Source organism: Clinocottus analis, unplaced genomic scaffold (assembly GCF_023055335.1).
Source record: "Clinocottus analis isolate CAN_PGR_092001 unplaced genomic scaffold, fCliAna1.0.p SCAF_16, whole genome shotgun sequence".
NCBI classification, from domain to species: Eukaryota; Metazoa; Chordata; class Actinopteri; order Perciformes; family Cottidae; genus Clinocottus; species Clinocottus analis.
The window spans coordinates 13,405,612-13,418,753 of NW_027175887.1; the positions used below are offsets into that span (position 1 = coordinate 13,405,612).

At 44.4% G+C, this 13,142-nt stretch overlaps 1 protein-coding gene across 1 annotated transcript in view; it reads right to left on the reverse strand.

Moving 5' to 3' along the window:
• Positions 1-258: 258 nt before the first annotated feature.
• Positions 259-13,142, reverse strand: part of LOC137786691 (alpha-1,6-mannosylglycoprotein 6-beta-N-acetylglucosaminyltransferase B-like) — a 49,820-nt gene continuing 36,936 nt past the window's right edge. The window contains exons 11-17 of the mRNA XM_068578743.1: positions 12,397-12,533; positions 9,000-9,155; positions 8,743-8,889; positions 8,490-8,606; positions 5,950-6,024; positions 1,697-1,962; positions 259-986 (exon numbers count right to left, since the gene is read on the reverse strand). Coding sequence (XP_068434844.1) covers positions 788-986; positions 1,697-1,962; positions 5,950-6,024; positions 8,490-8,606; positions 8,743-8,889; positions 9,000-9,155; positions 12,397-12,533 — 1,097 coding nt within the window. The 3' untranslated portion in view covers positions 259-787. The remainder of the gene's footprint in view (positions 987-1,696; positions 1,963-5,949; positions 6,025-8,489; positions 8,607-8,742; positions 8,890-8,999; positions 9,156-12,396; positions 12,534-13,142) is intronic.

A 13,142-nucleotide genomic window follows, 5' to 3' on the forward strand; every position in this document is an offset into this window, starting at 1 on the left:
GATAGAGGACACCTTGAGGCAAAACAAGGCCTAATATAAACGGAGGCTCCGGCTGACACAGAGCTGTGAGAGATGAACCGGCGCCGCTGGAGACGAGGCGGTAGAAAGAGCCACAAGACCAAAAAAACCACTTGAGTGTTTCCTATGCAAGAAAGGAGCTGGGAGGAGTATGTAATGAACGATTAAGTAAATCTGCTGAGATTGAAGATCATCTTACACTTTAAAAGAACACATAATTACACATCATGTCCTCCCATGTTAGCTTCTCTTTGCCTGTATTTTATTAAACAACACTTATGTACAAATATATTCATTACAGGACATGTAAAATAGTACATCTCAACATGGTGTAAATGGCTTTGGGTGCATCTAGTACAAATATCCAAACTCCACGATGACGCTAGGTATTCACACAACATTGAGTAAACACACTTGTGAATTTTCAAGCATTTGCAATATTTTTTCTTTTTGAGTGAAAGCTTTCCGTTTGATTGCTCACGGTTTCTCTACTACTCTAACTGATCCATCAAATGAGACGTTTCAGCGTGACTTCAGTGAAGACTGTGGTCCTTAACGCGGCCATGAACACCTTTAAACTGAGGCTTGAAACCTCACCACATTCAAAGTACAATCATGCAGCTCCCTGAGAGGTTATACCAATCTCACAATGTTGGCAGCCAGTCCCTGGTCAGAGGTAAAGGAGTAGCGTTTATGTAGTAGACTCTCCTTTTCCAAGAGATCTCGCCGAGCGTTAGAAAAGAGTCTCCTCCTACAGATCCCCCTCTCGTCATAGGCAGTCTCTGCACAGGGCCACCTGTCCGATACGATAGTCTCTGCAGGGGCAGAGGCGCTGGTATTTGGCGCTGGAGCCGGCACAGCTGAACAGCAGCGGATCCTGCTGCAGGCCGCATTCGGCGTGCTCGGCCGAGAAGGCCGGGAAGAGGTGGTTCATCTCCAACTCCACTCCGTCACACTGGAGGTCCAGCCTGGGGACAAAGAGCCAGATTAGGATGCAACTGTGAAGACTGTTAAAGGTTAGCGTTATTATTCTACTACATCCCATTAAGACGATGAATATTAATGGTACAGTGCTGCCTTTAAAACCTGAAAGAATGAGGGGAGCTATGACAGGGAAAGGGTGAGCCGGTGTCTTCCTTTGTAGTTTTGTGCTACTGCATCATTTTTGAAACTCAAAGTGCCAATGAGCCACGGCACTGTGGAGAGGGAAAGCTACGGAGACACATTCATTATTTTGCAGAAGGAGCGGTTCAAGAAGTCCAGAATGAATCAAGAAGTAATCAATAGTGCGGATGGTGCATTGGGCAAGGACACAGTTCAAGATTAATTTTGCATTTGAAGAGGGTCAATGTACTTTATAGCACAATCACGGCGATGAAGTCACCCTCTCACCCATTCACACACTAACAGCAGAGTGCCATTATACAAACTGCCCATCAGCATATAGTCTATATGCTAAATTCACACACACACATACACACACACGCACACCTACACGCACACACTACCCGCTCAACCCCCCGAGAAACAGCCCTCCCATACCGCACATCCATTTTTTTTCATGTCATTTAAAAAAACTAACTTTTGTGGAAAAGTAAACGTTTTGAACTCCACATGCGTTAGCAGGAGCCAATGCAAAGATATCCCATAACAAATGGGGTCCTATTGTTCCTCTTACGCGCTGAAGGCCTCCTTAATGTTGATGAAACGGTACAAGGCAGGTTCGCAGACGAGCCCCGCCCTCTGGCACGCCTTCACACACGACTGGTCCTCCAGCGACGCCAAGAGGCGCAGTGCGCTGAGGGGGGGCCAGGACGCGTAGGAGCTGGCGTTGGCGGCCCAGGCGAGGACGCTGGAGTTGGGCAGCAGGAGGAAAGGACCGGGAGCGCCGCTCAGCCAGGACGAGTTCACCGGAGGAAACGGAGCTTCGGGGGAGCAAAAATCCTGCAGGTGAGGAGACAAAGTGCTCCAGATCAAAAGTATGTTCAGCGTTATAATGCAGACACTTCAACCTGTCGGGCGAAATCCAATCTACACTCTGACAAATTATGCATTCAGCGCTGGTACGCACAGGTCCGGACAGCTGATAGAGGGAATAATAAAAGAACCGTTATGATACGGAGGCGCTTATCAGAGCTGACAAGTCGTCAATCTTCCAGGAAATGATATGAATGCAGTTATGCCACCCAATAACAAATGATGTTTGGAGGCGGAATTAAGCCCCGGTGAGAGGGCTGATTAGATTCCCCCTCCAGCTGAGCTATTCATAAGACCCAGGTAATAACATTTCTCCGACATGTCCCACTGGCCTGCAGACCCGTTTATTAAAACGGGCTCCCGTTGCCCATAGGCAATAACTAGGCTTCCTATCTCTCCATCTCTGCTGCTCTTCCTCCTAAACACATAATGCATCCGTGACACACACACACACACACCCACACGCACACACACACACACACACACACACGCACACACACACACACACACACACACACACAGTTCATCAGGAGAGTAATGAGGCATGAGGAGGTGCGAGGTTAAGAGACAGGGATGGATAGCAGAGGCATGTGGAGATGCTACTATTTGTCATTATCTTTTTTTTATGATTCAAATAGTTTACTTTGTGAGAAGATCCAGACAATTCTGAGGTTTTATTTTGTCTGGTACCCACTGACAAGGTGTTTATGTGATATCCATTTTAGAATTATAGCGTATTAATACGACTATGAGTCATCAAAGTAAGACAATGTCCAATCCTCCAGGAACAATGAGCATCTGTCGCTTTATTTTTGCTCGTCGTGTTTCATGTCCAATCAGGTATCTCAGATCTCTCTATCTCCTGCTGTGAGGGTCGGAGGGTCATCGTCAAGCTGAACCACAACACAAAAATGGACCACGCCACGGCCTCTCACAACAAATTGTCCGCACTGATTGTTTTTCACCGACATCTCTCAATGTGTGTGTTTGACCTCCACCACCGTGTCTCTCCAGCGTAACGAGGAAAGTCGATCGAGTGATTTTTCTGTCGAAGCCTTCTCCTCAAGCGGCAGGGACACAACGCAGCAAATGTGCGCAATCATGTTGTCAACCAGACAATGTTTACACTGCGCTGTCGTACGAGTTGCTCGTATGAAGATCAGGCGAGGAGGACAGGTTCAGTCACGCGGTGGAAAAAAAAGAGGGGAAGAATTTGTAAGTGACTTGAGAAGTTAGAAATAAAACTTGAAAGGTTGACAAGGTTGGTGGAGAAGTTGAGGAAAAGTGTAAGAAAAGAGAGAGAAGAGAGTCCGCTGGGAGGATGGAAATGTACATGCCAGACGGGCAGTGTGTGTGTGTGTGTGTGTGTGTGTGTGTGTGTGTGTGTGTGTGTGTGTGTGTGTGTGTGTCTGACAGCCTGAGAAAAGACGGTGTCAGAGCAGAGGTCACGTTCCTTCAACTCGCCACGGCCGGACACTACAGCAACCATCACAGGATGGATGTACCAGAAGACCACAATATCTGTCAAAAGACAGTATAAAATGTGTGTGTCTGTGCATGTGTGCTTGTGTATAAATTAAGAGGTTATACAGACACACATTTAACTCGTTGATATATCATATTAGACAGTTTGTTTAAACCGAACCAAACAGGTTTCAGTGTAAAAGCTTTCAGTAAAACACACAATAACAAATAATGATTGGATTAATTCAACTTTTTCCTGTGTGTAAAAGGTTGGATCACGAGTCCACTTTTAAGCATGAGTACTATTTTTCTCTTTCATCGTCATCCTCGAGGACCATCGTTGCGAAAAAAAAATGAGTCACCGTGCTCGTCTATTGAACTCACAGCTGCTGCCTTCACAGAAATTAATAGCCGACAGGCAGTGTGGCCGAGGAATACATATTGTGGATTAGTAAACAAGAAATCCCTGGAAAATGAACTTCCTGAATAGAAGTTCAGTTTATTAGCTGAGTCCAATGCTTCGATGAAAGCTTTAATGAGAAGAGAACCTTGTGTAAACATCCTTGTGCTGTTTCTCTTCTGAAAGCTCGATCACTTATCCGTCCAACATTTCTTGGAACTTGTAGAAAAGTTTGCTCGGAGTCTGCCACGCACCCGCAGAAATGAATACGAAGACGATACATAATGAAAAGTGCCTCACAAACACTCAGAGAAAATGTATTGGTTACAAACACTCAGAGAAAATGTATTGGTTAAAGAACCAAAGAACATCTATTTGTGTCTTCAGTCAACACAATGGAGACTGACCCACTGAGCAGAGAATAGCGCATACACATTTTCATTGGTAGTGCTTCACTAGCCTCCTTCATACTCCGTCCGAGTCGTGTGTTTACCGCCATCAAGACACAGCTGTTGAAAATGGGACAATGAGACTGTGGATGTTTGGAAAAGATGACGGTTTGTGAGAAGCCTTGAAGTTCATTTTCAGGCCTGTTGAGATTCCAGAAAAGCACTCAAACCACCGTCAAGACGACTTAGAAGCCGAGATGCACGACTGACGATGCTGACAAAGCGACTTACAATAAGGGCATTCTGGTCACATGGCAGCTATTGCTTCTGTCCATCCTGGGAGAGGGATCCTCCTCAGTTGCTCTCCTTCAGGTTTTTTTCCTTATTTTTTCACCATAAAAGGGTTTTTTCTATTTTTTAGGGGATTTTTTTTCTGATCCGATGTGAGGTCCTGGGACAAGGATGTCGTATGTTCGTATGTGTACAGATTGTAAAGCCCTTTTTAGGGCTTTACAAAATAAACTGAAAACTGAACCGTGAGTACAAACTCAGAGCAACAAGAATCCAAAAAGTATACAATTCCTTCAAGAAAGCAAAACTACAAAGTGCTATCAGTCAGTGCCATTAAAGTGCTACTCTAAGGTATAGTCGGAAAAGATGTGTTTGTAGTTTGCGGCGGAAGATGTAGAGACTTTCTTCCTGAAGATTTGTACAGTGTGCATTTCCACCGCCATGAGAATCATGCGTTGCTCGTGTTGTTGCGACACTTTCTCTAAACCTCTTTTCATTGCCAGTGTGGTCCTCCCATCGACGGCCAGCTGAGGCCCGTTCACCGCTCTGCCGAGCCGAGCGGGTCTCTGAATCCCCGCTGCTGCTCTGCGCCCAGAGACACAGTGGGGGAAACTGTTTGCTCACTTTTTCTGCCGCCGCTCTGCAGGGTTTACTGCCGTTTCCTTTTTTTTCTGTTGACAATCAAACTGACCTTTTCCAAGTGCAGAAATGCTGGAAGTCTCGGTTTACGCCCGGGAGACCGAGCTGAGCCGCGAGCCTTCACGCAGAGAGAGCCGATGCAGACCTCTGCTTTGCCTACGAGACGACAGCGTATCGGTCGTGTGAGACGTGCGAATTAAAAAAACGTGTCCCGTACACTCGTGACGAGCAGTCAGTCGAGGTTTTCAAACATCACAGACACGGCCGGTGGAGATCTGCAGCCTCCTGAGTGCACCTTTCCACTTTGAAAAGTGCTGCATTGTATTTTCAAACTGCCAATGCAATTTCTTAAATATTGAAGTTGTCATTACTTTAGATCAGATTCTGCTTCTAGTGATCACTTTGACATATCACTATCAGCAGTTTTCACTGCATAAAAGATGTGAACTGTATAAAACACACATTAGACAAACTGCCTACTACTACTATTACTACTGCTGCTGCTGCTGCTAGTACTGCATGTTGCAATGATTACAATGGTAATTTAGTGACATTATTTATGAACTAAGCTGTTGTAGTTTCCCCAACACATCAATGCACTGCACTTCCTTTCCTCTATTACAATGAGCCACATTTCATCTGGTTTCTATCCGTGTTGTATTCGCACCATTAAACAAAACGGATGCAACAAAACGAAACACCTAAAACTAATTTCGATTGCAACGTTATGATTACCCAGCATGCTTTGCTGACTTGACTTTTCAGACCCACCTGGTTCTGAATGTAGGCGTGAACTCTCTCAAGCATCCCCTCACAGGTGTACTCATAGGGCAAGAAGGGCTCCACCTGCAAGCACAGATGTTCACACAGATGAAGAAACAGTGGGGCAGTGTGTGTGTGTGTGTGTCTGTGTGTGTGTGTGTGTCCATGTCCACAGAAATATGATATCATAATTATAGGAACATCTGATAGTTAATCAAAGCTGACATATTCATTAGCGTGATTGTGAGAGGCTTATATCATAGCACACATTAAAATCAATGACCTAATACATCACAGGTGACAGCTTTGAAAACTGATTTAATTATGTTTAGTGACGACTTCATCAATATGTCAAACAATGGATTAAACTGAAAGTCGAGCACAGGTCGTCCAGTACCGAGGGGGCGGGTGCTTTTGGTGCATTCTGGGTCCCTCGGGTGTCGTTTTCAGTGTCGCTGCTATGCCCTGCCACTCATTGTCGGACTCTTTGATGACAGGAGATATATGGTAACTCACCGAGACATCGATCAATGGTCGTATAGGGAACACAGCACAAGACAATGTGCTGGTGCTGGAGAGAAATTACTGCAGTTTAATGTCTTTGGATATAAGGAGGTTTATGATTTCAGTTATTATGAATATATCTGGATGCGTTCTGTCAGCAGTGTAGGAAGTGATTGCGCAATGAATGTCTCCCATGGCACCTAAAGTGAGATCTCATTGTTTACTATCACGCCACTGAAGCACTCAGGCTTTTAAACTGATAAATGGTTCCTTTTAGTGTTGTGTTCCTTTAGCGCTCTCTTATTACTTTATTTCATCTGAGTTTAATGAAATGTATCTGGCACTTCATCAGATATTCAGCAATGCAATTTGCCTTTTGGGCATATTTATATAATAGAATCTGAGCGAGAGAGACAGAGATGCTCCATCGAGGGCGATTTGAATTCAGCAGCGGAAAACTTTTTTTCCAAAATGACTGCCATTCTTATATCTAAGCTGATTGCATTGCTCTGCCACAAAAAATAAATAAATGTGAGCAACATCCATTATTTCTATTATTATCAGAAAACTTCCTGCTCGTTCCGGAGGGGGGGAGGGTTGTGCTTCGGAGCAGCCGCGTCCAGAAAAAGACACGTAAACCCAGCTGGAGGGTGAGATCAGGCAGGTGCCTCAGACAAATCAGTGCTTCTTCATCAGCTGCCTGTTGCCTCATCTCCATCATGCAGTGTTGCCATGGAGCCATCAGACTATGAGGCAACAGTGTGTCAGACATCAAGGTATCGAACATCAACGACGAGAACAAACCTCCCTGAAGATGTGCTGAATAAAGAACATTATGTGCTTTAAAATGCATCTCATTAAACATCCAACATGCTCAACTCCTATTATCCAAATGCAGAAGCTGAAGGAAAGCTTCGCTATTTTGGGGAAATCCTATTGAGCCCACTCTCATGTTTGTATTGTGAATACAACGCTAAAGCTAGCAGTCTGTTAGCTCAGCTCAGCTCAGCCCAACGAGTTGACACGAGTTGAGAAAAAGCTAGCTTGGTTCTGTCTGAAGGTAACAAATTAACACGTTATGTTTTGTTTGTTCAATTAGTACACAGACAGACGTGTAATCAAAGTTGCCAGGCAACCACTGGAGACAGGAAGTCACCGCTGAAAGCCAAGAAGCAGTCTGACACACTGCGTGACATGTTAATTAAAACATGATATTGGATGTGTATTCTATGCACGGAGCCAGCCAGCTGTTTGCGATCTCTGTGCTAAGCTAAGCTAAACCGAGCTAACCAGTTTCCAGTGACAAATCCATCTTCTTCTCCCAGTCGGAGGGTGAAAAAGCTGCTCTCTCAAAATGTCTTTTGAATGCTATTTTCATTGGTATCATATGAAAATTAACTGTGTCTGAGTCAAACACACACGTAGTGTGTAGTACGCCCTATCCATTGTAGTTTTTTTGTTCATTTAATCCTTTAAAAATGGGGGGAAATTGCAGCCAGTGTGATTAGTGTTGTTTTTCCTTTCACGAGGATCCACCTTTCGAGCCGGCGCCACAAGTGGTACTTCCTGTCACCTCGATCAAAAGGACACACGAGGTCTACTTCACACACCCGGCCGGTAGAGGCACACATGCATCTTGGCGGCTCGGTGTTGTTCTGGCGACAGATTGAGCACAGCGTGATTGATTATTATAATCTGCCGTGGACAATGCGCTCTGTCTGTCGCGCTGGCCTCTGGAAGGTTGCCACGTAAACCCAGGTGTGGGCGCATTTTACCTCTTGAGCCGCATAATATCTCAAGCAATTAGCAGCACGGAGAGCGGAGGGCAGGCCAGCGAAGCATTTTGCTGTAAAGCAGGAGCCGTGATGAAGAGGTCTATTAAAGGCTGAGGGCTTCAAAAGTGGGTCAAGCCAGACTTTAAAGCGCGCAAGAGCACATTATTGTTATCATTATGCAGCGGTGCACTGTGGTAGACGATAATATTATACGGTCAATATTTTGTTGAATGAGGAGTGCTGATGGTATACACCAACAAATGAACATACATTGATTCTCATGATCTCACGAATGGTCGCATCAAACTCTTCAGAGTTATTGAAGTCGATAGTGATGACATGCGGCCGGCCAATGTACTGCTCCGCATAAGGATGCTGAGAAGACACCTGGGGGGGGGGGGAATAAATGGGATATATTATTCACAATCACAATAAAACGCCAAGATGTGTACTCAATATTGATTTGCTTGTTTAAGTGCCTTCATCCTCATGGCCAAGATAAACAAAAAAAAAGAGCATCTACCTTCCTGGAGGTGGGCTTCCCTCTGAAGAAGTCGTGATTGAGAGAGCTGTGAGAAGGATTAAACTTGGGTTGTAGGAAGATGCAGCCATTGGCTATGGCCTCCAGAGGGGCGGGACCTTCGTAGGGGAAGCCAAACCCAATGAACAGCTTGACAGGAAAATAAAAAGGAGGAGGAGATCATGAGCCGAGCCGCTGAGCTGCTCATATCCAGGTCAACGCACACACGGAGATCGTGAAAGCTTGAGTGATGCTCCCACCTTGGCCTTCCTGAGGAGCTGCTGCAGCTCCTGCTGAGGCAGCAGACCGTGGTTCTTAACAAAGGCAGGCACCTCTGGAGGACGCTGCGTCTCATAATAGACCGTCCCGTGGATCTCCATGTAGCGATGCAGAATGGCCAGGAACTTTTCCTTTCCCTTGGAAACACAGAGGCGCGAAATTAGCTTGAAAACTTCAAAAAGCGGGCGCAGTGGAGTTCCTGCTTCATCATTGCAAACACTGCTACGGGGGCGGGACTATTTTTTTTTTTTTATCAGTGCACCAGATCTGTTGTGTAGTTTTTGCCGATCCATTGGCCACCTTGTGTTCTGATGCCAGTTAAGCTTCGCACTGTTGACACTACACACTGTGCAGTTCCCTCTTACTGCACTGACACCGCTACAACCGGTTAAATTAATTAAATAGATTCATTAGTATTACACACAACCGCTCCTGGAAGGGCAGAGGAGAAAAGCCCAAAGGTGTTGGGGAGGGCAACAGTATCACCGCAGCCAGAACAATATTGGTTAATGGAAATGAGGTGAGCAGATAAAATAAGCTGAGTCTGCTCTTGTTAGCTCCAACATCATCAATTTGGTAACTGCTAACTGTCCAGTACCTGCAAAGGTATGAGAGACTTAAATCAATGTATATCTTCTGTGTTGCCCCGTAGAAACAATTTGCTTGAATTATTTCACTGACGTAAAACTGAATTAGTTTCTCAAAAAAAAAAAGTGTTTCTGGGGGAATGTTATGAATTATTCACTAATGATGTGTCTTCAAGGCATAAATCATTTATAAATGTCATCTGAGTTTCATTCCTCGTTTTTCATTTTGAGACATTTTAATGTCTTCGAGCAACATGGAGATGAAATCACACTTTATTCTACTTCTGCTTTGGATTCACGTCAGTTTCAATTAATTACAATTATGACCAATGTTACAGTGAAAAGGAAAGTATGACAAACCTTCCAAGCTCATTCCTTTATTTATCTAAATCGGTTTGAAATAAAATAGTTTTATGCAGCTCCTCCGTGCTACATGACGGAAAACGCTCATGTTTTAGTAACAGAGCTCGACATCGGAAGATATTTTACACATTTTAAAACAGAACTGACATTCAAAAGTTAGCCTCTGATAAATTCATGGCAACACAGCTGAAGTGAAGTATATATTTTTTTGGCAACAAAAAGAAGAGAAAAAAATCATTTTTGTTGCTATTGAAAAAAAAAAAAAAATCAATATTGCCAGTGAAAAGCCGGTTTACTTACTTGAAGCTGTGGGAATCCATCAATGATGCATCATGGGATGATGAATGTAGAATAGTACACGGAGAAAAGAGAAGTATGAAGAGCAGGGCCGAGGCAGGTGGAGAGGAAAAGACAGAATATGACATCAAGTATTAGTCACTTTTCCTCTCATAGGACCTTCACACACCCCAAATCTCTTCTGTGAAACTCAAAGCCTCAAAAGGTGGAGGAAGAGACTGCTCTCGTCGAAGGATTTGGGGGGGGGAGGCGTCGTTGTCTGGAGAGACCCCGACGCTACTGGCTTCACGGGGCAATCTGTCGGATGCACGAATGTTCCACTGCAGCTCAAGTTGTTCAGAGAAACAGGGCATGTTGTGTTGGTGTAGGAACAAAGCTGCAGTCAGTGAAGTGAAGTGAACCAAACCTTGTGGGAGGCTGCAGCACACTTCAAAGTTGCAGCGAGAACGGGAAAAATCTTGCCAACAGCTCGGAGGTAAAATCTACTCTCGAAAAACAAAAAAGCGATTGTTCCTTTATGCCGTCGCACTTCAGGCCAGATTCCTAAAGGACAAACTTGTTTGGAGGAAATGTAACAACTGGTGGGTGTTGTGCAGGTTTGAATGGGAAAGAGTTTACATTTAACTTGATTTCTACGCGATACACAGAACCTCATGAATGCACCAAATATAGCATGCGTTAGATCTGCCAATGTCGCGTGGAGGGAAATAATAACTCAGAGTTTGACACTGTGTTCCCCGTCGGGACAACAGCGGACCTTTGGGAGCATCAACAGCAGTTATACTTTTACCTTTGGGACCCGAGTTGAGCTGAGGTTTTAACCTACATTTGTTTATAATTAAGCAAATTGGCAGAATGAAAAGTATGCCATATTAACAAATAGCAGTTCCTGTTTGCAACGTAACCCTCCATGAACAGACTTTCGGGGGAACACGGGATGATGCTCAGGAAGGTTAGCGTCATGCACAGTCTTTGCATCACGCTCCTCCTTCCCCGCCTCCCTCCAACTCTCCTGAGCCCCACTGCGGAGGCCCGGCTCACAGTTTGAAAACCTTTGCCCTGAATCATGTTTCTATTAATACTTTGCTGCTGTCGTCGCCCGACGAGTGCCCGAGAACGTCTATTACTGCACATTTAAGTGCATCTTCAAATGCATTTCGTTCAGTAGAAAGTCCTCTAATTGAAGCTTTAGGAATTTATTTCTAAGGAGGATGTAGAAAAAAACATAATCTGAACAAAAGTGTATTGAAACTTGTTTTGAATTGAGAATCTAAGAAGTCACATAATATGATGATTAATGTATTTTTACTCTTTTGGGCACATGGCGTCTAGCAAGAGGAATGATTCTTTTTTTTTTTTCTATTAAGACATCATCATCCAAAATGGCAACTGATAACTGATACTTCATCTCTGAGCACTATCAAACAAAGTCCACAAAACTTACTTGGAAGACATATTGTGACAGATGAGAGCCGCTTCGATTGGGATGGTGAAGCTGAGGATGTGTGAGCGATGATACGGGACTGATTGTGCTCCTGGCAGCGACGCAATTGCTTCATGCCATTAATTCAAGTATTAGCCCTGTGTGGGAATAGCGCTATCAATTGCACCCTCGAAGTACATTCAGCTTCGACTCATATTGTGAATTTTCACAATGCAAATGAGGCTATTAAAACACATCAGAGTCGGCGTGCCGGGTTTCTGTGCAAAGGCCTCGCCTCTGTTCTACTGAAAGGCGGTAGAAGGTCACCTTCACGAGAGTCATGGAAGTCAAAAGAAGCAGGAAGACATAATCAGACAGCAGTACAGCAACTAGTTTAAAAAATATATAGTTCATATAGTTTTCAGTCTCGTCATGAAGAGGAAAAGCGAGCGTTTGCCTGTGTGGACTCACAGTTACACAAGGCGGCATCACACTCAGCAGGATCCTGTAGAGTTCTTCATGTCGGTGCCCTTTAAATCTCTTTGTCATTTGTCATTGCAAAGACAGAGAGCAAACGTTTAAAAGTTACCGAATCACACAGCGCATGACAGATTAGAGATTCTCTTTGTAATTGTTCGTAACTGAACCGTCTCATCTCGCAAATTTAAAAAACATGCAGCGCAGGCAATAAAGCAGCCGTTGCGTGACACTGACCTTCCACATGCTGGCTTCTTTGCCGTACACGACCGCCATGTTGTTAACCTTGTTCCGCTGAATGTTCAGCCTCTCCGTCTCGTTCAGCTCCTCCGCCACAAAACCCATAAAGGAGTTATCTGGAGTGTGGGCTGCAAAGGATAAACAAAGCCATTCGCCACACAACTGTAAAAGTCCAATTTCACGTCTCAAAAAAAACGAATACGACGGAAGGAACAGGACCTCGAGATCCGGCCCGCAGAGCGCTCCGAGAATACAGAACAAAAGGAGAACAGCGGGGAAGCTGAGAAGCTGCAATTCAAAGTCTTTTATTATAAGTGTTTTCATTTATTTGCGTGGTAAAACAATGCCGCTGTTAGCTTTATCGCTAAAAAAATAAACAGTGTATTTGCATTCACATAAATTATCTGGTTGACTTTTGTTGCATCACCAGAATGTGATGAAACACCTTCGCGCAACACTTTCTTCTCCGTCATCTCTCGCTATAGTTTTAACCTTCAAAGACTTTTGGATTGCAGCTTTAAAGTGCCACGGCTTACAACTTTCGGTATACAAAACAACACGATGAATGGTAGCGCGCACAAAGGGAGCCTACTACAGCAGGGAGCTATCAAGTGGGAAGGAGAAAGAAACAGTATTTCCAGTCAATTCAAACCCGAGATGAAAGCTCTGGCGGTGTCGAGCTTTGTGATGAAAGTATTGTGGGAGCAGCGGGGCTGCCGATTGTCGCTGACTTAATC